We start from the raw sequence: 27,162 nt of genomic DNA, 5'->3' as shown, positions 1-27,162 counted from the left end.
CGCACGCCCGCGCGGGAGGGGGCGGGGCGGGGCCGGCGCGGGGAGGGCCGGGGCGTTCATGCATATGCATGAGGCGAGCCAGGAAGGGGCTGGCCCCCCGGGGGGCGGGCCAATGGCGCGGCCGCGGCGCTCGGGCCGCACACAAAGGGAGCCCGGCCTGCGGTGACATGGGGGCGGGCCCGCCAAGGGCAGCCGGCGCGCGAGGACTGGGGCTGCGTGGGGGCGTGCCTCGCGCCCCGCCCGGCTCGGCTCGCCCGCCCGCCCGCGCGCCCGGGGATGCACATGGGTGTCTGCACGCTGCCGCCGCCACCGCTGCAACAGGAAATGCACGCCGGGTCTGGGGTGGGGTCTTTTGTGTGGTGCTGCGGGGCGTCTCTTGGGATCCCAAGGCGCGCGAGCCTTAGGATGGTGGGGTGGCGACCCTGCGTGCGACGCCAGGTCTGATCTCTAGGCCCTCTGCAGTGGGCACATAAGCTACCTTGTCCGCACGCACTCCGAGAGCTGTTCCTGATGATGGCTGCGAATTCAAGAGCCCCCTACCCAGAGCCTACAGGTCCAGCACCTGGATAAGATCTGGGCGCCCGGTGTCCCGATGCTCTGTGTCCTCAAGCTCTTGGTTTGCCGCTGTGCGGGCGTTAAACGTGGTATGGTGTAGGCTCTGAGCTGCCAGGCTTGGGAGCTGTCAGACCACACAGGACTCTGTCCTGAAGTAGGCGCCCGACCTCGAGGGGTCCTCCCTCCTTCCTGCAGTGCACCCAGGAGTGAGGGGGTTACAAGCCACCGCCCAGGGCTCCCAGGACACTGGTATCTCCCTAAGCAGGCCGGGAAGGTGTTTGTGGACTTCTTAAACAGAAGAGCTCCTAAAGCTTATTCCCAAAGCAGCCCACTCCTGCAGAAAATTCTTGCTAGAAATCCAGACAGATCCTCATTCCAGAAGAGTAGTATTAGGCCCTGAGAGTCATCAGAACCATAGTTAAACAATCACCAGCCCACAGTGGCAAGGCTCAGCTGGGCAGTTGGTGCACAGATCCATCTGTTCCCTAGGACACTAAACACGTACACCTATGCCTGCTCAGCTTCTCCATGATGGCTCAGTGGTCTAAAGCACCTACTTAGAACAAGCTTAGCGGGACTGCGGTTCAATCCCCCAGCACCACATGCCAGCCAGCCCCGCCCCCTGGTGGGCTGAGCTGGCCACACACACACACACACACACACACACACACACACAAATAAATAAGAAAGAAAGCTTACGGAGGGATGGGCAACCCTCTTCTAGGCTTTCCCTCTTCTAGGCTTTCCCGAGAATAAGCTCATTAGCTGTAACCTCAGGTGACCAGTTCTGCACAGCTATTCCACTGTTACTCATGGTCCATGCCACTGGCCACAAAACCCAGGGCGAACAGAGACCTGCAGGCTAGTCATAGCCTAGGCTGTCAAAGAGGGCAGTGTGTGTGACAGAGATCTTGTAAATAAAACTCAGGAATAAACAGCGATGTCAGCTTTACTGAGTGGATTTTAAAGTCTATCTGAAATTTCTACACCCACTGACACTGAGGAAAAAATCCCAGCAAACTTGCTCTTTATTGAAATGTATTTGTTTTGAATTTCCTTCCCCCTTCTTGTAGTTCACAGTCCACTTAAGGTTACATCAAAAGAACAAGCCCCAGCCCTGTCTCTGAGCCTTAGGGTCTCCTCCACCAGGAGGAAGACTAAGGGTGTCAGAAGGGGTTGCTACAATGATAACCATGCGGCTGCAGGTGTGCTTCAGTGCTAAGCGCTCACCTTGTGAACACCAGATCCTCAGCACAAGAAAAAAGAAAATAAGCCAGGTGATCCCAACACTTGGGAAGCTGAGGCAGGAGGATCGCCATGAGTTTGAGGGCAGCCTGGACTACTAGCAAGACTGTGTGTCTCAATAAAACTCCAAAATTCTATGATGAATATGATCACTATGTGTATCTAAAATGTACCAATAAAATCTGATCGAAAAAATATGTAAATAAAATAATAGATTCAAATTGTCTTCAATCAAATAAAACCCCAAAGACCAAAAAAAAAAAAAAAAATCAAAAGAGCCAACCTTGCTTTCCTTTCCTTCATGGCAACTGGCTAAACCTCAAAGGCACAGAGACACCCAAATGACAAAATCCATTGTAAGGAAATGTCTAAGGGCTGGCCAAATAGCTCAGCAGATTAAAGTGCCTGCAAGCAGGTGCAGGAGCTCGGGGTTCGATCCCTGGGCCTGCTGTGCCAGCCCCTCCTCTGGGTCACACTGAGACAGCAATTGAGACTGGGCGTGGTGGCTCATGACTGTAATCCCAGCTTTTAGGAGGATGTAAACAGGTGGATCACTATGAGTCTGATCTAGTTGTGAGACCCTGAACAAAATACAAAAAAAGGAAAAAAAAAAAAAAAAAAAAAAAAAAAAAAAAAAAAAAAAAGGAAATGTCTAGAAGCAGGAATTCTCACAGTTCCCTCCCATTATGACTTGGGAGCACAGTCTTGGGGCTTATATCCTTTGAGGACTCTGAAAGCTCACTTCTGGTTGTTCCTTTTTGAGACGGAGTCTCACTATGCAATTTGGGCTGGCCTTGTGCTCACTTTTGTAGCCCCCAGGCTGGTCTCAAACTCTCAGAGATGCTCCCGGCTCAGCCTCCTGAGTGCTGGGATTACAGGGATTATAGGTGTGCGCCACCACGCCCAGTTCCAGGGCTGCACAGTGGGCACCTGCATCCAGGCTGAGACAGAGCACCTGGGCATCCAGAGCCAAGACTACACGGCACGTGGGGCCAGGGACTGAACTCAGGTCCTTGCATTTGGCAGGTAGGTGCTTATGCCTCTGAGCTATCTCTCCAGCTTCTCTGGTTGTTTTTTCATTGTTGCTTTTTGAATTTTTGAGACAGGATCTCACTGTGCAGTTCAGGCTGACCTCGAGCTCACTCTGTAGCCCAGGCGGGTCTCAAACTCACAATGATCCTCCTGCCTTAACCGCCCATGTCCTGGGATGACAGGCATGCACTACTGCGCCCAGGCTCACTTCTGTATTCAAGGAAGTAAAATGGCTAACCATGGGGCTGCCACGAATGCCAGCTCTCTTCTTAATTTCTCCATGACCTCAGCTCAAGAAGAAAAAACGGAAGGTGTGGACAGCATAGCCACTGTGAAACAGACACCTTTCCCCTATAGCATCATTTCTGGGCCACATGGGCCCTTACCACACACTCCCAATTTTCCCAGGTTAGGAAAGAGATAACCAAAGAAAACTGGGAAGCAGCTTCAAGCTGGCGGTCCCTTGTAGAACACCCTCAAGGAGAGCCCCCTGCCGAGGTCCAGGTGCTACCAGCAGCCAACAGTCCCCAGCACATCTGAAAGCCCGACCTTGGTTACGCGCACTACGGCCATAATCTCATGAGAGGTGCAGGGCACCACTTCTACAGAAGACGAAACGGAGGCATGCAGCTGTTAGGAATTGAAAGTACTTGTTCTGACCCTGTAGGCACTGGGGCCTGGGCTCCCACCCACACTGCTCCAGTGCCTCCAGGTGGCACAGAGGAGTCCCAGTGCAGGGACACGCTCAGACTTCCCCCAAAAAACCCGTGGATTCTCGCCAGGTGTGATGGCACACACCTGTGATCCCAGCACTCGGGAGGCTGAGGCAGAAGGATCGCTATGAGTCATATAAGAGAGTTCAAGGCCAGGCTGAATGACATAGCAAGGCCCTGACCCAAAAAGCCAAACCAAACAAAAGATTCTGTGGACTCTGTTCTTGGCTCAAATCCAGTTCCATGGCAGACAGGTAGGGTTCGGATGGCCAGGTGGAACCGAGAAGTGACTATGCCATGTTCTCTCCAAATATCTCAGCAGTCCTCCTCGGACACTCGAGAAGCCTCTGCCCTCCTCTATCTCCTTCCCCCGAGTTCCCTCGAGTCAACTGGTGCAGGCAGCCACCCGCATCTGCTTTGTACTGATAGCGCGCCAGGCTGTATAAAAGAGAGACGAGGCTAGTCCCTGCGTGGTAGAACCCCTACCTTAACTACAACGTGGCTTGCACTGTGCCTTCTCAGTCCTTTCTCCCTCACAACCTCATCCACTAGTGACAGGAAGAACAGTCCGCCCCCTTCTCCACAGACTCAAAACTCCTGTGTTCCTAGAAAGAGCTCCTGGACACGGATGCCACCCCGGCAGCTGGTACATGCCCCGAGCCAGGAGGATCCAGAACTTTCACCACGTGGTGGGGAAATAAACAGCAACAGATGTACACCAAGTCCTCCTGGGTCACAGGCGCCACCCACTGGCCTGCTTTCTCTCTGGATGTCACCCAGTTTTCCGGACTGCCTATCAGGGCTTGAGATGGCAGGAATATCCCCCAACCTGGCCCTCTGGTGGCCTGGGAATTCTCCCTAGATTTGGCCTTGTTCCAGGGTAAGGCCAAACAGTATCTCTGTCAAGGAGAAAGGAGGAAAAGAGAAAGTATAATGTCCAGAACTATAAGAAGGTGAGTGTGGTGGCCCCTCCTATAATGCTAGCACTCAGGAGGCCGAGGCAGGAGGAGTGCCACAAATCTGAGGCCAGCCTGGGCTATCCATAGGGAGTTAAAAAAGGGGGGGGGGGGCTGGGGAGATGGCTCAGTACATTAAGGGCTTCCCTGGTAAGCGCAAGGGTCTGAGTTCAATCCCCAGTTCCTCAAAAAAAAGAACATAAAAAAGGGAGGCTGCACATAAATGGCAGAATATCCACAATATAGAAAACAGTGAGGGAGCAGGACTTGTATCCCTGAGATTAATTATTATGCTTATAAAGCAAGTTACAGAAAGGGATGTATAAAACATATCATTTTAAACATGCATCTCTAAATGTAGTACTGTATACAGTCCGCTGACTCATATGAGTATGTTAAACTACAATAAAACATATGGAAACATCAGCTCCAATTAATTAAGGCAAAGAAAAGATTAGGGGAACGAAGGATGCAAGGACAAGGATTAGGAATGATAGGAGAGAGGATTTGGGTCCATATATCATGTTTTATCTCTTTCAGAAGTTCATATATTTATGAATTCTTTCTAATTTTTTCTGTGGTTGTTTTGTTTTGGGGGGCTTTTTTTGGAGACAGGGCTACCTATGGAGCCCAGGCTGGCCTCGAACTCACAGTGATCTTCCTGCCTCAGCTTCCCAAGTGCTAGGATCACAGGTGTGCGCCACCACACCCAGCTCTAATGCTGAAATTAATAAAAAGTCACAAAAGCCATCATAAAGGTTTACGCATAGCCTCCTTTATTAAGCCTCTCATGAGACAGCAAAGAAGAAGATGACCCCAATCTGCCTACAGTTCTGGCGAAGCACCCAAGGAGAAGCACAAAGACTGTCCCATCTCTGGTTCCACTTTTGATTTTGTTACAGCTCCGTGTGTGTGTTTCACTGTTTTCTTAGGAGCTGGAAATTGAACCCTGGATCTCAGAAATGCACATATGCTCTACCACTGGGCCAACCCCAGACCCAGCAGCAGCGTGTATGTCTGTCTTATCCATTATATCGTGAGCTACCACCTCACTTCCTTTTCTGTCTTTTTTTTTTTTTTTTTTTTTTTTTTTTTGTGGCCAGCTCAGCCTATCCTGGGGGCGGGGCTGGCACAGCATGTAGTGCCGGAGATCAAACCGCAGGCCCTGCACTTTGCCTAAACTCATCTAAGCTGGCATTTTAGGGGCCAGGGAGATAGCTAGGTGGTCTAAGTGCCTGCCAGGAAAGTGCAAGGACCTGTGTTCAATCCCTGGTACCACATGCCATGCTGGCCCCTTGCCAAGCTGGCCACCTCAGCCATCAAAACTGGGTGTGACGGTGCACTCCTGTAATCCCAGCGCTGAGACTGGAGGATCACTACTAGTCTGAGCTGCATAGTGAGACCCTATACTACATAAACAAATAAAGTATTTTAAAAAATAAAATAAATAAGTAGGCGCTTTAAACCACTGAGCTATCTCACCAGTCCCTTTTCTGTATTTTTAAAACTCCATAAATTACAACAAAAGTCCTATAAACATTTATGGGCTCATCCTGAATAACAAATCAAATGAATAGCAAAAAACCTGATGCTCATTCTTTTCATTTTATTTTTTAAATTTATTTATTTGGTACAGGGTCTCACTATGCAGCTCAGACTATTGTCATCCTCCTGTCTCAGCCTCCCCAGCACTGGGATTGCAGGTATGTACCACCATGCCTGGTCTCGTTGGCCAGCACGGGGCACCTGGGTGCTGGGGCCCACACAACATGCGGTACTGGGGATCAAACCCAGGTCCTTGCACAAGGACCTCGATGTGATTCCCCAGGTAGGCACTTAGACCACCAAATTATCTCCCCAGGCCCTCCTTTATTTATTTTCTGTTCCTGGGGTACAGGACCTCCAACACTCAGGCCCGAGCATGGTATCCCCACAGTCCTGCTGGCCACGCGCAGGCACCACTCCGTCTTTGTGAATCTGAGCCTGAGCAGGGGACAGCGCCCTGGATGAGCGCCCCACGCCCGCGCCCTATGGGGCAGGGTCTGCCCAGTATGCCACCCTTCCTCTGTACTCACACCCCAAAGGCCACAGTGCCAGCATGGCAACATGACTGTCCAGAGGCTCAGGACAGGGCGAGAGAGGGATTCTCTTCGCATCAAGTCCACCAGCTGGCAGTGCCTTCCTGAGCCAACAGACACCTGAGAGGAGGACAGAAACGACCGAGCATGCGTGCAGAGGGCCACCTCTTGAGGCAGGCCATGGCTCACACTAAGAGCCAACAGAATGCGCTGCAGTTACTTTACCATTTAACTCTGTTCTTCAATAGGTTTCCCTTGGCTTACCAGCAAAAGGTCTTTTTTTGTTTGTTTTTCATCTTTTTTGAGACATGGTCTCACTATGCAGTTCAGGCTGGCCCTGAGATCCCTGTGTAACTCAGGCTGGTCTCGAACGTGCAATGATCCTCTTCCCTCAGCCTCTCCAGTGCTGGGACTGCAGGCAGCCACCACCACACCCAGCTGATAGGAATTTCTAAAGCTTCTGCCAACACAAGTTAGGACTCTAAGGTTAACCGAATAAAACCTTGGCCCAGAGAGTGACACTACGACTAGGAGAGAGTTACAGTGATTTCTCTTAAGGAAATTATTAAGAAAGTTACTGGTCTTTTAATTGCGTTTTATTTTCCCCTCAGAGAAAGTCATTCTGTACGTATTTAAAAATTGCAGGGCTGGTGAGATGGCTCAGTGGTCTAAAGCACCTACTTAGAACAAGCTAAGCTAAGCAAAGCACAGGGACCGCGGTTCAATCCCCCAGCACCACACGCCAGCAGCCCTGCCCCCTGGTGGGCTGAGCTGGCCACACACACACACACACACACACACACACACGCACACACACATAAATAAATAAAATTTTAAAAAATAAAGCTGTATTAAAAAAAAAATTGCACATCAGGGCTGGGGATATAGCTCAGCAGCACATGTCTGTCTGGCAAGCACAAGGTCCTGAGTTCAGTTCCCGGTGCCCAAAGAACAAACAAAGAAAAAAATGCACATATTGGGGCAGCCAAATAGCTCAACGGATTAAAGAACCTGCATGCAGGCGCAGGGGCTGGGGGTTCAATCGCCAGGTCTGCCCTGATGGACCTGCCCCTGGGGCACGCTGAGACTGAAATTGAGACTGGATGTGGTAGAGTGCACATGTAATCCTAGCTCTTTGGAAGACTGTAAACAGGTGGGTCACTACAGGTCCGATCTAGTAGTGAGACCCTGAATACCCTGTAGATCCTTCCCTAAAAGTAAAAAAAAAAAAGGAAAAAAAAAAAACCATGTTGCCAGGGATGTACATATTGGCACATGCCTATAATCCCAGCCCTCAGGAGGCTGAGGCAGAAAGAGCCTCAGAAGTTGGAGCCTAACCTGGGATACACAGAAGTTGAAGGCCAGCCTGAGCTACATACTAAGACCTTGTCTCAAAAATCAAAAACAAAAAGAAGCCATACATTAAGGCCACATATTGTCTGATCCCATATTTATGAAATACCCACTAAGAAGAGTTTATAAAGTAGATTTGTAGGAGCCAGGGGCTCGGGGATGGGGCATGGGGGAAGGCCAGCTGGTGGGTGAGAAGACAGAGAAAATATGTGCAAGTAGATGGAAGCAGAACTTGTGCCATATTCTTTTTTTTTTTTAAATATTTATTTATTTTTATTTATTACATTTATTTATTGTGTGTGTGTGTGTGTGTGGCCAGCTCAGCCCACCAGGGGGCGGGGCTGGCTGGCATGTGGTGCTGGAGGATTGAACCGCGGTCCCTGTGCTTTGCCAAGCTTGTTTCAAGTAGGTGCTTTAGACCACTGAGCCATCTCTCCAGCCCCACTTGTGCCATATTCTGAATGCATGGGCTCAGGAGATAAATCAGTGGCCCCGGGGCTAGGGAGATAGCTCAGCAGAATAAGTACCAAGTGCAAGGGCCTGAGTTCAATCCTCAGTTCCACCAAAAAAGACAAAAACAAACAAAAAATCAATTCATTTCTTTGGGGCTGGGGAGATGGCTCAGTAGAATAAGCGCCAAGCGCAAGGGCCTTAGTTTAATCCCTGGTTCTGCCAAAAAAACAAACAAATGAAAAAAACCTCAGTGGCCCTGCCTGACAAGTGCAAGGTCCTGAGTTCAACTCCCAGTATAACACACACACACACACACACACACACACACACACACACACCCCATATTGTGAATGTACTAAATGGCACTGAATTTGTCATTTAAGGCTGTTTAATTATAAAATTAGGCAAATGTCATTTCAATAGAAGGCGTAATGACTTGGGAGATAGCTCAGCAGCAGAAACAGCTGCTTAGCCTGACCACCAAGGTCCTGAGTTTGATCACTGGCAAGGTCCTGAATTCAATCCCCAGCACCAAAAAAAATCAGTAAAAGAATATATTTGAGGGCCGGTCAGATAGCTCAGCAGACTAAAGCGCCTGCTTAGGCAGAGCACAGGGGCCGGGGTTTGATCCCCTGTGTGCCATGCCGGCCCCGCCCCTGGGGCGTGCTGAGACAGGGATTGAGACTGGGCGTGGTGGTATGTGCCTGTAATCTCAGCTCTTGGGAGGCTGAAAACAGGAGGATCACTAGAAGTCCGATCTACATAATGAAACCCTATAGTACCTGTATACCCTGTACCAAATGCAAAAACAAAAAAGCGTATTATACTTGTGTACACGTATAACACACACACACACACACACACACACACACACACACACACACAGAGCCTGTGGCTGCCTGATTCTCCTGTCTCAACCTCCCAAGTGCTGGGACTACAGGCTTGTGCCACCACACCAGGTTCAGGTGACAGCATACATTCGGGGCCAGGGGTCACACTCGGGTCCTTGTGCCTGCCAGGTAGGTGCATATTCCTCTGAGCTATCTCCTCTGCCCCCTCTGCTTTTGAATGAATTTACTTTGCTCTTCAGAGGTGGAAACACTCACACCTCTGTGGCTCTAGCAACAGAAAGAAAGAAAGTGACCTTACTTTCTGCTCCTGAAAGGAAGCCAGGCTGAGAGCTGGGCCTTCGCCCTACAGCAGAGCCCTCTCAGTCACCTTGGGACTGAACCGCTAATGGTCACGGTGGGGGTCTGATGGGTCCCACCACACTCTCAGGCTTCTCAAATACACAAGTTTCTCAAATACACAAGTCAGAGGCCAGGACAGGAAAACCAACTCTCCCTCTCTCCCACCCCCGTGAGGCCTTTCTCTCCCGCAATGGGACGCTCTTCATTGGAAAAGAACAGCTGCCCCGGGCTCATTTGCCTCTAATCCCCACCCTGGATTGCTAAAAATGTACAAGAGTTTATCATGACACTCACATCAGATAATGTCTTCCCACAATCATCTGTCAGCATGTAAAGCAGCTACTAAACCAAAACCTTCGTTTAAACACAGGCATTTAAAGGAGGGGGACATCAGGAGTGTATTTATGGTGGTATGTGCTGTTCATTTGTTAGTTTGTTAGTTTGTTTTGAAACAGTATCTCTTTATGTAGTCCAGGCTGCTCTTGAACTCACTACGTAGCCCAGGCTGGTTTTGAACAAAGTGATCCTCCTGCCTCAGCCTCCTGAAGGCTGGGATTATAAGCAAGAGCCAGCACAAACAGCCCAGAAGGAGTGGATTGAAGGCTGCCCCAGTAGAAGAAGGAATCCTCCGCCAAAGTTTCCCTATGCATTTACACAGGAGGGAAGATGAGCTCCTAAGACCATCCTGTAGCTCTTGATAGAGCAATTGACACAGGAAGAAATGGTCGACACATGAAGCCCAAGGAATGCTTGGCAGCACAGGTTCTCAGGAAGGAGGAGAACTACCCGAACAACAGAGGATCAGGCTGCATAACTTCAGAAATCACGTTGTTTACTTTAATCTGAACAAGATCTGGAATCTAATTTCCAGCTTCCAGAAATTAAGGAGTTATAGAACAAGGAAAATGACACCATAAGGACGCAACCAAATAAAATGTAAGTAGGACCTCAGCACTTGGGAGACCGAGGCAGGAGGTCCATTATGAACTTGAGGCCAGCCTGGGCTACACAGTGAGCTCAAGGGCAGCCTGAACTACATAGTGGGCCCCGTCTCAGACAGCTGGATAGCTGGACAGATACAGGGATATTCCAGGAGGCACCCGGCTTCTCTCTTTCTATAAATCGTTTAGGTGATAAAACTACAGACTACCAGAGAGTACAGTAACACCTCTGTTCAAGCACAGTTCTGGCTAGCCGTGCTGGTGCGTGCTTGTGACGCCAGCACTCAGGCGGCTGAGGCAGGAGGACCACTGTGAGTTCGAGCCCAGGTACTTTGTACCTGGGCTACAAAGTAAGCTCAAGGCCAACCTGAACTGCAAAGAGAGACCCTGTCTCAAAAAGACAAAAACAAAATAAACAAACAAAAGGCTCTGCCCTCAAACAGTTTGGCAAAAGCCTTCAACAAAATTTGCCTTCTGTTCACAAACTCCACCTCAGGTGACAAACATGACCACAGCCATCTTCCTCAAAATCATGAACCGAATGAGGTCCATGAACCAAGGCACCACTACACTTATTAAGAACCAGTTCTGGGGCCAGGGAGATGGCTCAGTAGAATAAACGCTTCTCTGGCAAGCGCAAGGGCCTGAGTTCAATACCCAGTTCTGCCCAAAAAAAAAAAAAAAAAAAAAGAACCAGTTCTGTGCATGAGCCTAGAAGCCATCATCCTAAATGTGCATGAGGCAGGTCAAAAAACACTTTGGGAAGGCTGAGTATCAGGTTCAGTCCTACCACAGCCCCCAAAAACCTCATGGCCCCCAAAGCTGCAGGGGGGGGCAAGGAGCAGGCCCCAGGAGGCACTGTCCTGCCCTACGCCTTCCCTGCTCCCTCCTCTCCTCCTCTGCCCCGAGGCTGCCATCAGAGAGCAGCTTCCTTCCAGCACTACCTCGCCATTCCACGGGCCTAAGCGCTATGGGACCAGCAGGCCACAGACTGCAACCTGAGCAATCACGACCCCAAATAAGCCCTTTGTCCTTTAAACTTTCCTCAGCTATTTGGTCACAGTGATGACAAACTAACACGCAAAGTACAACTGGGCATTAGGCGGCACCAAGAAAGGAATTTCATTAGGAAGAATAAGGTGATTTTGGTTACCGAAGGATATTCTTTTTTCTTAAGAGATGCAAATGAAATAAGGTGAGCTAAACAGAAGTAACAGCTACCCCACCACATTCAGTAAGATGGCTATTATGAAAGAAAAAGAGAGGAAAAGGGAAAAGGAGGAAAGGAGAAAGAAGGGAAGGGAAAGAAAAAATAATAAACAATATGTATTGTGAGGACATAGAGAGCCTGGAACCTGTGCCCTTGGTGGGGGTGGGCAACAGGGCAGCCATAATGGAGAACAGCAGGTGGCTTCTTCAAAAATATTACACAAAGTAACCATCAGACCCGCCATGCCCACTTCTGAACTCGGATGTTTGTGGTGAAGGAAACCCAAGCGTCCACTGACAGATGAACAGGCAACCAAATGTGGCAGACACACCCGATGGACAGCCACAGGATGGGATTCAGCCTTAAAAAGGAAATGCAGGTGGGTGTGGTTGCACACACCTGTAATCCCAGCACTGGGGAGGCTGAGGCAGGGGGATCAGTTCCAGACCAACCTGGGCTACACAATGAGTTCAAGGCCAACTTGACCTGCATAGCAGGATCCTACCCCAATAATTAATAAATTAATAAAGGCCTTGTGTCAAAAAGATAAAAAGAAAAAAAATTTCTAGAAGCAAGGGTGATAGTTCAGTTTGAATATATTTAATGCTGGGCTGGAGAGATGGCTCAGTGGAAGAAGCGCTTCCCTGGCAAGCACAAGGGTCTGAGTTCAATCCCCGGTTCCGGAAAAAAAAAAACACAGAAGTAGAATATATATAGCCACTGAATTGTAAACCTGAAAATGGTTTATGTGCATTTCAACTTCTCTCTTTTTTATTTGTACCAGGAATCAAACTGAGGACCTTGTGTTTGCCAGGCAGGTAACGGTGCCACCGAGCTATATCCCTGGCCCAGGATTTTCTTTTTTGTGGGGGGATTTTGGTGGAGAAGTATGCTGGGAATTGAACCCAGACAAATGCTCCACCACTGAGCTATATCCCAACCTTTTAAAAATTTTATTTCCAGACAAAGTCACCCAAAATTACCCAGGCTGGACTCAAATTCGAGACCCTCCTGCCTCAGCATGCTGACCAACTGGGATTATAGATGTTACCACAGTCTTCTTAAACTAAGTTAAAAGAAATAAAAGAAACCAGGCATGGTGGTGCATACCTATAGCTCCAGCACTCTGGAGACTGAGGCAGGAGGATCACCCCAATTCAAGGCCAGCCTGGCTACACAGTGAGTTCCAGGTCAGCCTGAACTACATAGATCTGTTTCAACCACTACCATCCCCAAAAAGGAAAAGAATATCCTATCCCCCAGAAGAAACTGAGCACCTAGGGCCAGCCAGATAGCTCAGTGGACTGACACACCTGTTCAGGCAGAGCACAGCGGCCAGGGTTTGATCCCCGGTGTGCTGGCCCCTCCCCGGGGGCGCACAGAGACCGCAACTGAGACTGGGCGTGTTGGCCCGCACCTGTAACTGCAACTCTTGGGAGGCTGAAGGCAGGCAGATCTAGGTAGCGAGACCCTGTAGACCCTATACTAAATACAAAAAAAAATTTGAACAGCTGAGAATGCTCAAGCTCGTCTCAGACCCACTCCTGCCATCTTGTCACATATACCTTAACTGAAAGGAAAAGGAAGAGAAATGGCAGAAACGAAAAATAAAATTTACTTTTATAAACGAGCTGATGTCTAAGCTTTAGGACAGGGCTTTGCTACTTAACTATTGCATTCTTGGTGGGCTAGGCCAATGATTTAGAGCAGGTTTCCATCCTTTGTGCCTCATGAAGGATCCACTCCTCCCTACTACCGCAATAGGAAGCAAAATGAAATGCAGAGCAGCCTCGGGCGAGGGTGCAGCACAGGGCCAGAGCTCACCCTTAGCATGCTTGAGGCCCTGGAGCTAGCTCCCCAGTAGCACGAAATACATACATTTTCTCCTGTCTCTATCCATTCTGCCCTTTTTTCTAGATCACCTAAACTGGAAGGAAAGGTCAGTTTCCCACACACCCATCTTCCTAACAAAGTCAAATTAGAGAGAAGAGAGAAAAAGAAGGAGAAAAAAAAACCCAACTTATTCTCAATATTCGATAGCATCTGGTGGCAAAAGCTGACCAAGTCCAGCAAGACAAAGAGGAAGCCTCAATTTGAGGGATCAAGGGGCCCAGAGAGAGTTTAAGTCTTTTTAGTTCTCTTCTAATTAATGTTTGTTTTAGCAGCTGACGGGGACTGGAGCACAAAAGTTCAAGTAAGGAGTTAGGACCAAAGAGGACTCAAAAGCATTTCAGGCGCAGGTGAAAGAGAAGAAAGAGAGAAAATGACTACAACTTCATCTAGCAGCCCTGGGAAAATCTTGCTATGGAATTCATTCATTCAGCAGCTATTTCCTGAGGCCTTGCAGCAATGCGGCAACTGAGGCAGGGGTCGAGGGCGAGGTAAACCTGGCTGGGGAAGTGGGCGTGGCCTGGTAGTTACAGAACCCCAAGACGCATGCGCACAACCGCTCCCAAGGCCCTGCCCAGCGCTGGCAGGTTTTCCAAGCGACTGCCCTGTCCCGAGCGAGGTCAGCGCGAGAAGGACTACGGAGTTCTTGCCGCTGCATTCTGTCTGCCATGGCGATAAACCCTCACGCTGTAGGCTGCCCTCCTTTTCTTTTCTTTTTTTGAAGCAAACTTTTATTTTCAGGTAAAAACACTGACCTGATGGAATATTGCCAGATTCCAGAAATCAGCACATAAATCTTCTCTCACATTTTTTGTTTGTTTGTTTGTTTGTTTGTTTGTCTTTTAGAGATGGTCTCGCTTTGCAGTTCAGGCTGGTCGTGAGCTCACTTTGTAGCCCAGGCTTATCTCGAAGTCACAAGGATCCTCCTTTCTCAGTCTCCAGAGCGCTGAGATTATAGGTGTGCACCAACATGCATAGCTTGTCCTCCATGTAATAAAACTTTGCTACCCTTTGCACTTGTCTTAATTCTTTGCTCAGGACAGAAAGAACTGAGAAAGCACTTCCAGAAGTAGACTCCAAAGGGCCGGGGACATGGCTCAGCGGAATAAGCACTGCCCTGGCAAATGCGAGGGCCTGAGTTCAATCCCCGGTTCCGGAAAAAAAAAAACAAAAAAAACACAGAAGTAGACTCCAGCATCCCTAAATCTGGTAACAACGATGACAGGCTATAAAACAGACTAGAAAGAGCACTAGGCTACAAATGGTGGAGAGCCGGATATGGCCAGTGGCTGGAGGGGAGAGGATCGGTACCCAGAAGTGCAAGCTGAGGAGGGAGTGGGCTGAACAGAGGCGGGGAGGAAGTGGATCACGAGGACACCAGTTCCCTACACTGGTCGCTGCCAGGAAGACCAGCAGGGACCGAGAGCTGCAGTGGGGCGGCCTTGGATGCCCTAGGCAGGCACAGGACTAGGGGACCGACAGGAGGATGGTGATGCACTAATGGTGTTAGAGGTAGACAGCAGCCCCCTCACAACTGCGCCCCCTCACAACTGCCATGACTGAACTGCCCAGGACAACTTCAGTGGAGTCGTCAGCATGGACGTCATCCATTAGGACTGGTGTCACATGCCTGTGACCCCAGCACTTGGGAGGCTGAGGCAGGATTACTTTGGGTTCAAGACCAGCCTGGACTACAAAGTAAATTCAAGGTCAGCCTGAACTGCATAGCAAGACCCTGTCTCAAAGAAGAGAGGGAGAGAGAGGGAGAGAGAGGGAGAGAGAGGGAGAGAGAGGGAGAGAGAGGGAGAGAGAGGGAGAGAGAGAGTGAGCATACAGATTTGGACAGAGTCACACACAGAGCGAAGATGTGAAGACAGGGAGAAGACTGCGAGCTTCGGAGAGAAGCTACCCTCCAACCCCTTGACTATGGATCTCTGTATTCTGAGCTGAGCCATGGCTGTCCTGTAAGCCACACAGCTTGTGTTCCTTTTATTGAAGCTGGTGAACTAATACACAGTGACATCAAAAGTATAGGTATCAGGGTGCACGTGGTAGCCCATAACCCTAGGCAGTAGGGTTGCCAAGAGCTGGAGGCTAGCCTGGGGTTTTGACATGAGTTCAAGGCCAGTATAAACTGTAGAGCAAGACCCTGTCTCAGAAGACAAACAAAAGTTAAAACGCAGCTGATATGGTGGCAGCTGTCTGTAATCCCAGCCTCTGGGAGGCTGAGGCAGGATGATCACAGGTTCAAGCCCAGCCTGGGCAGCTTTGCAACTTAGAGACCCTGACTAAACATAAAAATAGAAATAAAAATGTAAATTTTAATTTTAATTTAAAAAGGGGCTATGGAGGTAGCTCAGTACAAGAACCCCAGTTCATTCTCTAGTACTTGAAGGAAAAAAGTCTGTTCTCCATTCAATACCTGATGCAGGGCCGTGTGTATGTGAATACAGGTTACTGGTTCATTTGGGGAACAGATGAAGAAAAGGAGAGCCAGCCAGATAGCTCAGTGGACTGCACAGGCAGATGCAGGGCCCAGGATTCGACCCCCAACATGCTGTGCCAGCTTCGCCCCTGGGGTGCACTGAGAAGGCTATTGAGACTGGGCATGGTGGCACACACCTGTAATCCCAGCACTCTGGAGGCTGAAAGCAGGAGAATCACTACGAGTCTGATCTGCATAGTGAAACCCTGTATTAAATACATTAAAAAAAATAATAAAAGATGAAGAAAAGGAACAAAACAAGATGAGCAGGCAAGCAAAACACAAGGTAGCTGTGCTCTAAGCAGTCACTGCAAACTGTGCTCTGGTGGATACCAGGCCACAGCACCTGGGCGGGGCAGGGGGGCACGGACCCGGATGTCAGCAGTTTTGAGCCACCTGGAATCAAGCTTCATGCGTACTCCTAATGATTCCTCTGCAGGTATCACCCATTCGTGATAGCTGAGCTCTTGATAGCCAGCAGCAGACCCCGGGTACCTAGTGGCACTGTGCTCCGGGCCATTTAAACAGGGACATCACCAACTAATAAAAGTGCAAAAATCTGAAAAACATCACAATCAACCAACCTCCAAAAGGACAAACGTTTACAGTACAAAAACAGGAAGTAGGAGAGAGCATCAGCTTGCAGAGGCTCCCCCGTGAACACAGGGTCGGCTGACACGAGTATTCACTTGGTTCCCATGCACAAAAGGTGGTAACAATGCATCGAGAACAGGGTGTGGAGGTGCACACCTGAAACGCCAGCACTCGGGAGGCTGAGGCAGGAGGATCATCAGGAGTTCAAGGCCACCCTGGGCTACATAGTGAGTTCAAGTCCAGCCTGGGCTACGGAGTTCCACTTTCTGGCCTGAGTTTACCCTGCTACAAAGATGGGAAGCGGGCTTTGATGGGTCCTCGCCATCCAGCTCACCAGCAGATACCAAATAATACAGTTCTGCCGCTCATACATGTAGACTCAGAGCTGCATATAGCGACCAGGCGCCTGGGTCCCTGATCCTGAGACACAGGGGTGCTACCCTTTGGACTTGGATTGTCCCCTCAAAAGTCTCTGTGTTACAGGCTTTAGCTGCAGTGTGGGACGTGGTGCAAACCTGGCTGCTGCAGAACCAGGAGCCAAGATCAACTTGTCTCCTCGGAAGCTGCTTTTTCACGTCTTTTTCTTTTTATGTATTTGGTACAGGTCTCACTACACAGCTTGGACTTGTAGTGATACTCTTATTTTCAGCCTCCCCAGTGTTGGGATTACAGGCATGCGCCACCACGCTCAGGGCGCAACCACGTCCAGGGCAGGGCCAGCGCCGCACGTGGGACCAGAGATTGAACCCTGGTCCCTGCACTTGCCAAAGCAGGCACTTAGTCTGCTGAGCTATCTCGCTGGCCCTTTCCACGTATTTCTTGCAGCTGTAGAAAGCTGACAGCTGGGGACCTTCACCACCAGCTACTGCTCCTCTGGATTTTTCTGCTACTGACATTACACAGCTTTGGGTGGGGAAGCTTTTATCAGAGGACCTGTCACACCCTGAGAAGCTGCCAGGCCCCCAGATGGCAGGACGGCTGAGAAGCCCAAAGACACTGCATACAGGGCCCTCACTGCACCGCCCCCCCAGCTCGACCTGCTCCCAGGCCTTTCTCTGCCCTCTGTGTGCCTGTCCCAGCCAGGGTTCCTATCACCTGCCTCCCCCTGCACACGAAGCTATGCGGTCCCCATGAAGCCTGCCTTGTCAAGAAGCTCTGCATAGGCCTGGACACCTGACACCTTTGGCCTTTGATGCCCTCTTTCCACCCCTGTCCCTATGGGCTTCAGCCCCAGTGGCTAACCTCCCAGAGGCCCTTGAACGGTGGGCAACCACTTCCTGCCACCTCCCTGCAGCAGCACCTGGGGCTTTGCTCTGCTGGGGCAGTGAGGAAAGGATAAAGCAGGGGCTTTCTTGAACTGCTCTGCTCCCCCAAGGAAATGCTAGCCCCTTTCAGCACAGTCAAGACTACACATTTTAAAGAAATTAAGTCCTGGGGCTCTGCTTTGAGACTAAGGCTATTTTTTTTTGGGAGGGAGCGTGTAAGGGTGGGTACTAGGGATAGAAGCCAGGGCCTTCTCACTGAACTACATCCCTGTGTCACCCCACTTTGAGACAGGGTCGCTCTGTAAGTCACCACACTGCCCAGACTGGGCATGAATTTGCAGTCCTCCTGCTTCAGCCCTGGCGGAGTACAGACGGCAGGCGTGCACCACTGCCTTGGCCAAGAACAAGTGTACACAAGCAAGAGCAATTTAGTTCACGTCTCTGTGCCACCCTGCCCCGCCCCCTCCCCTCCTTCTGCGTCCTCTACTTGAGAGGTCCCTCATGCCTTCTGAGTGGGCAGATCTGGGGCTGGACACTTGTAAGCTCCAATCCTGAAAACGCACACTGGTCACGGTGAAATGCTCGTCCGCAGATGTACCACCTCTGCAACCCTGCCAGAATCGTACTACTAGCCCCTTTCTTCCTTTTTTTCTTTCACGTAAAGAACATCTTTATTTGATCTTTAATATACGATATTAGCCCCTTTCACAGACAACTGCACTGAGACATTCGCCCAAGACCGCACAGCTGGTGTGTGGTAACACCAGGAGTCAAACCCCAGGGGCATCTGACCCCAGAGCACATCCTGGTCTTGCATCAAAATGACCCGGAAGCGCTCAGTAAGTGCAGATTCCCAAACCTATTCTTGGTGTCAGGGCTGAGCTGTTTTGTTTCATTTTTTAAAAAATTCCCCAGGGGAAGCTAAGGCCACTGTCCTGAGGGCTGGCCATCATGAGGCCACGCTGCCTTCCTAGGAGGCAACGAGGCCCTGAGTAGGGGCTAATAAAAAGCAGCCACTGTCACCGGTCATCTTCCTCCTCATCAACCTTACATCATCAATCACTGCGGCTGACAGGCACTGCTACAAGGGCAGAGCTCCAGGCAGGGAGCACAGGGGGTCTTTACTAAAAGATGCGCCTGCCCTTCAGGGACAGGCTTCGGGTCACAGCCAAGGGACCCTAGACTGATGAGACCTCCCAGATCGACCTGCTCCCCCTACAGGGGGACAGAAGCAAGGTAAGGCTGTGGGTGACAGGGGGTTGGGATGTCTGTCACTTCCTCTTCTATCCCACAGTGGCCCACGTAAGAGAGCTGACCCAGAGTAATCACCCTACATACTTGTCCAATGTTCCAGAAAAACTGTCCGCAACTGCAAGCTGAGAGGCCTCAGTTTGGCCACTGCAGACAATGGCCTAGGCAGGAGGGACCTCGCTCTCCAGAGACAGTGGTGACTCGGTCTCCTCCCTTTCCTCTGTGCCTCCTTGGGGACTGAATCAGCAGGGCATGCGGCAGAAGTGTCCAGCCGCTGAGCAGAAGGCCAGATCGCTAATCAGGCCAAGGTCAGAGGCCAGGTTTCAAAAAATCTCAGTTCCCTCTTCTTCCTGCTGGGGTCACTGAAGGGGCCCCTCCAACCCCGCCACCTGGTCGGAACAGGAAGTGGCCAGAGTGCAGGCAGATTAATAAAACAAATCCTGCACCACGTCTGGAAAGGGCCATCGGGTGACCACTGAGGGGTGGTGATTCAGGGGCACCTTGAGTTTGAAGGATGCTACATCAGAAGTGACCTCGAGGCACCTAATCAGTTCCAGAAAAGCGCTTTGTTCTTGGGCAGCAAGGTAGGAGATCAAAGCATTTCTTGCCAATCATCATCGAGCATTAATTACTCGTAAGTAACCCGAGCAGGCTCAGACCCAGCCTCGTGAGCACCCTTGATCTTTCAACCCAGCCCGCACACAACTGGGAGGAAACCGCCAGCGAACCTGGGAACCAGAGACGGGCAGCAAGTCTTTCAGTTACTCCTTCCTTTCCTGTTAACTTTTTAACCCCAGTGGCAGGAAACGCATGCACACAGCACCAGCCTCCCCTCCCCCAGCCACGTTTTAGTGGCTTCTCACGGAAGCCCAGAGAGGGGGGGAGAAAGGGGGAAACACCTCACTGCTCCAAGCTGTGTGGCCTCAGGCACACCTGCTGGCCTCTCTGAGCTGCCTCAGCCTCTCCTGGGCAGGGCCATGGGCAGAGAACTGTCCACCTCCAGCTTCTTCTAAGAATGAAGGAAAATCAAAAAACAGCTGCAGACCCCGGAAGTGGATCAGCAGGAGGGTGCCCAACTAACTCCGCAAAAACCCACCTCAAACCCCTCAGCCACCCTCCTGCACCACTGCCACAGGGCAGAACGGCCCAGCCAGCCATCTCCAGAGCAATCCGTGAACAGAAGGTGGCAGGGGCAAAGGGAAGAAGGAAAGAAAACAGAGTGGCTTCTAGACATGCGATGGAGCAGTACTGGACCCCAAAAAGACTGATGGACTGTACAGGGCAGGAGAACCTCGAAAAAAGGACACCAAGCAAAGGGTCACAGTCATTAATGATTCATCATAAAGAAACATCCAGAGCAGAGGACCCATGAAAGCAGGAAGTAGACAAGCAGTTGCCTAGGTGATGGGGAGGAGAAGGAGGTGAGGTTTGAGTTTTCTTCTTTCTCTTTGTTATTGTTGTTGAGGTTTGAGTCAGGGTCTTGGTATGCTGGCCTTGAACTCACTACATAGCCCAGCATTGGACTAGCATTGATCCTCCTGCCTCAGCCTCCCAAGTGCTGGGATTACAGGTGTATAACATCACATGCTTGCTTATTCATTCATTCATTCATTCATTCATTCATTCATTTATTTATTTTGCAGTGCTGGGGATAGAACCCAAGGCCTAGCACATGCCAGGCAATTTCCCTCAGTGAGCTACCTCCAGGCTGACTGAGAGGTTTCTTTGGGGAGGGGGGCACAAAAACATCCTGACCATAGCTTGGGGCGGCAGCTGCACAAGGGAAGCGCTGTTAACATCCATGATTGCTCTCCCTGCCCCCACCCAGGCTGAGACTCCACATCCCCCTGAATAGCCCAGGCATGTATGTGCCCCTCCTGCAGGATCTGAAGCACAGATTCCAAGAGAGGGCTTCCTGAAGTAGGCCTGTAAAGAGAGGCACACAGGGCTGGGGATATGGCTCAGTGGCATAAATGCCTGCCTTGCAAGCGCAAGGTCCCAAGTTCGATCCCTAGTACCAACAAAAAGAGAAAGAAGTGGGCTTTGCTTTTGGTTTAAAATGGGGAGCTAGGGGGCAGGGAGATGGCTCAGTAGAATAAACGCTTCCCTGGCAAAAACACGGGTCTGAGTTCAATCCCTGGTTCCGCCAAAAAAAAAAAAAGTAAAATGGGGAGCCATGGGACCCCCGGGGTGGGCTAGGGTCTCTGCTGGAGACAGGTTCACAAGGCCCCTGTCCATGCTGAGATGACCCTGGAGAGTATGGCCTCTGTTGTATGTTTGACCAGTACTAGTACTCAGGGTCTAGCACTAAGCGGTGTCCCCAGCCATCTTCTTATTCTGTTGAGACTGTCTCACAGGTCACTACACTGGCCAGGATGGGTTTGAACTTGTGACCTTCCTGCTCTTGGCTTCCAGAGTCCTGGGATGACAATCGTGTCCCTACTCGCCAGGCTGTAACCTCGGCCACTCAGAAGGCTGAGGCAGGAAGATGGCAAGTTCAAGCCCACATGGGCGATTCAGCAAGACCATTTTATAACATAAACTGAAATAAAATGCACCGGGGATGGAACCCAGTGATCCAGCCCTTGCCTAGCAGGCACAGGGCCCTGGGTTCGACCCCTATAACCACCAAAAAATCTCAATAAAACAAACTCGAGTTCTGCAAACCCCAACACAACCCCAGGGCCACTCCTTGGCTGGGTACAAAGCAACCGAGCAGTGAAGTCTCGCTTTCCTCTCCGGGTTCCCTGCAGCCAGGCGTCCTGCCGCTTGGTTTCAAGGGGCTGCGTGAGGAATCAGCACTCAGGCTGTGGCGTGGCAGGAAGCCAGCTCCATCACCCACCTCTCCCGTGAGCTGGGGACCCCTCTGTGGCTCCTCCCTCCACCTATGTTCCCACCAAACTTCAAAGGGAACACAACCCCCACAAGTGTGGGTCTCTTGCCCCAGGAACTACACACCAAGGAGCGCATGCTAGTGAGATAATCAGACTAGAGTGAGCCACCCAGAACAGCACTGGCCCGCAGAGTTGCAGCCGAGTCACATGCGCAGTCTTTTTGTTTAGTTTTGCTTTTTGAGACAGGGTCTCACTACGTAGCCCACGCTGGCCTCGACCTCTTGGCAATTTTCCTGCCTCAGCCTCTGGAGTGCTGAGATTACAAGTACGTGCCACCATATCCTGAAGTGCTTTTCATTATTTTTTATTTTTTATTTCAGGCTGGAGAGATGGCTCAGTGGTCTAAAGCACCTACTTAGAACAAGCTTAGCAAAGCACAGGGACCGCGGTTCCATCCCCCAGCACCACATGCCAGCCAGCCCCGCCCCCTGGTGGGTGAGCTGGCCACACACACACACACACACACACACACACAAATAAAAAATTTATTTTTTATTTCATTTTATTTGGTGGAACCGGGGATTGAACTCAGGCCTTTGCGCTTGCCAGGAAAGCACTTATTCCACTGAACCATCTCTCCAGCCCATTGAGGTGCTTTTTAAGGATAACAAAAAAAGGATAAAAAATCTAAAATTAGCAGAATACCCAGCAGGACTGCTTAGAGGACAATTATCTTTATTTTTGGTTTTGATGCTCAGATTAAGCTCACAGCTAAACACATGCCCAGCCACCACTTGGCGGGGTTTCCCAGGCTTTGCCCATGTGAGCTCACTCAGCCCTCACAACCACTCAAAGCAAGGGCCACGAAGCCCTTCTCACAAACAGAAAAACCAGGATCCAAAAGCTCATGTAACCTGACATGGCAGCACAGACCTATAATCCCAGCACTCAGGAAGCTGAGGCAGGAGGATCGCTCCCTCAAATTCAAGGCCAGCCTGGGCTGCATATCCAAAAGAAAGCTCAGGCAAGTTGCCTGAGAAAATGATAAAGCTGTACCGGCCAAAAACTCAGCGGATTAAAACACCTGCAAGCAGGTGCAGGGGTCGGGGGTTCAATCCCTGGGCCTGCCGTTCCAGCCCTGCCCCTGGGGCACGCTGAGACAGTGATTGAGACTGAGCGTGGTGGCACACACCTGTAATCCCAGCTCTTGGGAGGCTGTAAACAGGAGAACCACTACAAGTCCGATCTAGTAGTGAGACCCTGAATACCCTATAGACCCTTCCCTAAAATACAAAAAAATAAAGAAAAGAAAATGATAAAGCTGAAGTATGGACAAACAGAATCACGCGGCAGCCAGGCAGTGGCTGTGTGTGCTTCTGCCAGCCCTGCTACGGATGGTGTGGGAGAAAACACCATTGCTCTCCCAGCCCACCGCACCCCGTCTCTGCCATCGACCATGCCACCCTGAACTACTCGGCTTTGCTCTGCTAAGTGACCTCACTCCCTAGGCCCCAGCGTCTACGCCGCAAGAGAGTCACAACTGCATCTGCTGGCATGGCTGGAGTGTAAGCAAGATAAGGGATGGAGGGCTTAGGCAGGAAGCTATTCCTGGTAAGTCTTCTCCGATGTAACTATCATCTTCTGTGAGGGTCTGTGTCCTGCCTTCTGCTCTTAGACATTTTTGTGTTGACCATGGATGAGATTTACAAAGAGAAAGAAGGTACTTTCCAAACAAAAGAGAAGAAAGCAGTCCATGGAACAGCTGAAGGAAAAGGAGGGAGGGAAGGAAGGAGGGAAGGAAGGAAGGAGAAAAGGAAAGAGAAAATCCACCCTATGAATAAGGTGGGGGGCCACCACTTCGCCACAATTATGTAGGTGAACACCAGGGGGCACTGCTTGAAATGGCAACAGCAGCTGGGTAAAATGAACCCTCCAAACAAACAAACAAACAACAAAAAAAAACCTGAAAATTTGCAATGAATGGATCTCTGAAAAATTCTGCTCTAACTGGGAAGCCCTCTCCCAGGAGCCCCCGCCCCCACCAGCTGTGACATTCGCCTATAGGAGGTGCGCAAGGCAGGGGGAGCCGTCGCCTCAAGGCCAGAGGTCAGCCTCTTACCTTCGGAGTCTTCTTCGGCCAACTGACCACAGGGACCCCAGTTATGGCCAGGTTGGGGTCATCCTCTGCGTGCTCCTTCAGGACATTCTGTGCCAAACAAAGGAGCTGCGTTAGGCCAGGGAGAAGGGGCACTTCTGGAGAGACAGATGGCACACGTCCCTGTGATGGCCACACGCAACACCCAGTCAGACACATCGCACGCACACAGCCCCATCTACTTCTGCAGCACCCCTTCCCGCTGTGGCCCCCAAATTCAACTGTGTTTGCAGACTGCAGAACCCTAACTCTGTCTCTCCTTCAACCTGCGCACTATTTGTAGCCTACCCCGACTGCATAGACACGTTTGGTTTGGGGGATTTCTTACAATACCATTTCAGGCTGGCCTTGAACTCACAGAGATCCTTTGGCCAAGTGTTGGGATGACAAAGGTGGCCCACCAGGCCCAGCTGTAACTGTGTTTTGAAACAACCCCTGAACTTAAGTAGATATTTGATCTGGTTATATAAGTGGACCTTCGTGGATACATAAGCTCTTGGCTGTCTATGCGTCACGCTGGGTCCATTCCTCTGTGAGCATTTGGGTCTTTGAGGGTATCTGACTCCAGCGGACGGAGATCTGTGTGCAGCTGATGAGGGGACCCTGTGCACATGCGAAATGCCATGCTGCTGAGTCACCCTCACTTGTAGCTGAGTGGGCAAGGCTTGGAATCTCTCAAAAGCCCTCGATGCGGCCCTAGCACCCAGGTGAGAACCTGTGAGGACACAGGCCTGGCACAGCCTCCCTCCACTTGGAGCAGGTGCTTGGGGATTGCACACAGGCACTCTCCCAGGGACAGCTAGGAACAGGGTTGGGTATGGAGGTGCATGCCTGTAATCCTGGCACTCAGGAAGCAGAGGCAGGAGGATTGCCTGGAGTTTGAGGGCAACCTGGAGCCATAAGCTAGTTTAAGGCCAGCCTGAACTACGTAGCAAGACGCTGTCTCAAAAAAAAAAAAAAAAAAAAAAAAGAAATTTTAAGTGAACATTGACCCTGAACTTACTGTGTAGCCTAACCTCAAACTTCAGGCAATCCTCCTGCCTCAGCCTCCTGAGTGCTAAGATTACAGATGTGCACCATGTTAATAATAGGGGAAGCTAGGAATGGGTGTGTATATGAGAACACTTTATTATTTGCTGAATTATCCTATAATTTCATTTATTTATTTTTTAATCGGTAACCACGGCTTTATTTTTTATTTTATTTTTTTATTTTTGGTAGAACTGGGAATTGAACTCAGGCCCTTGCGCTTGCCAGGGAAGCACTTATTCCACAGAGCCATCTCCCCGGCCCCACCACGGCTTTATTGTCAAAGGCCTCGCTGCAGCCTGGGAACCAGGTCAGGGTGGAGACAGATCAGAGGCTCGGACAGCCTTCCCGGGGGCAGCGTCCTGCTCGGAACCCGCAGACTCCACGGCTCATGGGTCAGCAGCAGACACCGCGCGATGCATGGCGGTCACGTAGCTGCAGCCGCTCGGGTCGTCGAGGCGCAGGCGTATGAGGGGCAGAAAGCACTCAGTGCAGAAGTAGAGCAGAGCAGGCTTTGGAGAGCGCTGGGCGGCCATGAAGACCTAGGGACAGCGCGGTCTTCTATAATTTTAAAACTATTATAAAATATATATAAATAAAAGCCGGCCAGACAGCTCTGCGGATTAAAGCTCCCGCTTAGGCAGACACAGGGGCCGGGGGTTCTGACCCCTGGCTTGCCTTATGGGCCCCGCCCCCAGGGCGCACTGAGCTGGTGAATGAGACTGAGCATGGTGGCGCACACCTGTACCGCCAGCGCTTGGAAGGATCACTACGAGTCCGACCTGTGTAGTGAGACTCTGTACTAAATACATGAAAAATAAATAAGCAAACACTAAACCAAGCACAGGTGGGACACGCCTGTAATCCCATCCCTTGGGAAGCTGAGGCAGGAGGATCGTTGCTAGTCCGATGGAGCCTAGACTATACAGTGAGTTCAAGGCCAACCTGGTCTACCTTTCCTCAAAAACCCCCAACAAGACCCAGAATTAAGCTCCCCTCCTGTTTCCCTTGGAGCAGAGCCAAGGAGCTTGGCCACGCCCCCGCGGAAGGCTTTCCTCAGGGTTCCCAGTTATGGAGCTCGCCCGCAGCTCCAAGCCGCCCACCCAGAGGAAACCTGCACCGACACTTCCTGGTTCCTCTTCATATACGAAGCTCACACCCTCCCCCGACGGGTGTCTGGTTTTGTAATGTCTCCTCCTTCCCCCCCAAATTTATGAAGCAATAAAAGGGCTTACCGGGAAGAGGTTCCACATTTAGCAAAGGTTTTTGATTCCTTCTTATCCATGCCCCCCTGTGGCTGGAGAGGGGCCACACCTACCCAGGATTTCTTTTTTAAAATTTTAAAATCTTTTATTCATTTATTTATTTGGTACAGGGTCTCGCTACGCAGCTCGGGCTTGTAATGATCTTTCTGTCTCAGCCTCCCGCAATGCTGGGATCACCACAACCAGTTTCAAGGCCCAGCCCGGCGTGCTCGGCGTTCCAGGGCCAGCGTGGCGTGCGGTACCGAGGATCGAATCCAGGTCCTGTGCTTGCCAGGCTGACGCTTAGACTGCTAAGCAAACTTCTCACCCCCACCCAGGTCTTCTGAGCCCAACCAACCCCAGATCCTAGGCTGCGGTGACAATTATAATCATTACTGTATTATATTGCATGATGGTGCACGCCTGTAATCTCACCACTTAGGAGGTTGAGGCAGGAGGGTCGCCATGAGTTTGAAGCCAACCAGAGTTCATAGCGAGACCTTGTCTCAAAAAAAAAAAAAAAAAAAATTATGGGTATTAGCAAATAATAAGTTATAATGATAAAGAATTTTCTAAAAAAAAAATTTGACAGGGTCTTGCTATGTATTTCAGGCTGGCCTTGAGCTCAGTATATAACCCAGGCTAGACTTACACGTGCAGTGATCCTCCTGGTTTAGCCTCCTGAGTGC

General features: G+C 50.5%; 1 protein-coding gene across 14 annotated transcripts in view; it reads right to left on the bottom strand.

Annotated features, from left to right (window-relative positions):
* Kdm2b (lysine demethylase 2B) overlaps window positions 1–27,162 on the bottom strand; it is a 153,893-nt gene that overhangs the window by 35,147 nt on the left and 91,584 nt on the right. For all 14 annotated transcript variants that reach the window (XM_023720646.1, XM_023720647.1, XM_023720648.1 and 11 more), the window contains one exon: window positions 24,165–24,251. In XM_023720646.1, the coding sequence (XP_023576414.1) occupies window positions 24,165–24,251 (87 nt within the window). The remainder of the gene's footprint in view (window positions 1–24,164; window positions 24,252–27,162) is intronic.

The sequence above is a fragment of the Octodon degus genome, unplaced genomic scaffold (assembly GCF_000260255.1).
Source record: "Octodon degus isolate 3935 unplaced genomic scaffold, OctDeg1.0 scaffold00076, whole genome shotgun sequence".
Taxonomy (NCBI): Eukaryota; Metazoa; Chordata; class Mammalia; order Rodentia; family Octodontidae; genus Octodon; species Octodon degus.
Note: the sequence above shows the minus strand (reverse complement) of the source record. Positions and strands in the feature narration are given on the sequence as shown.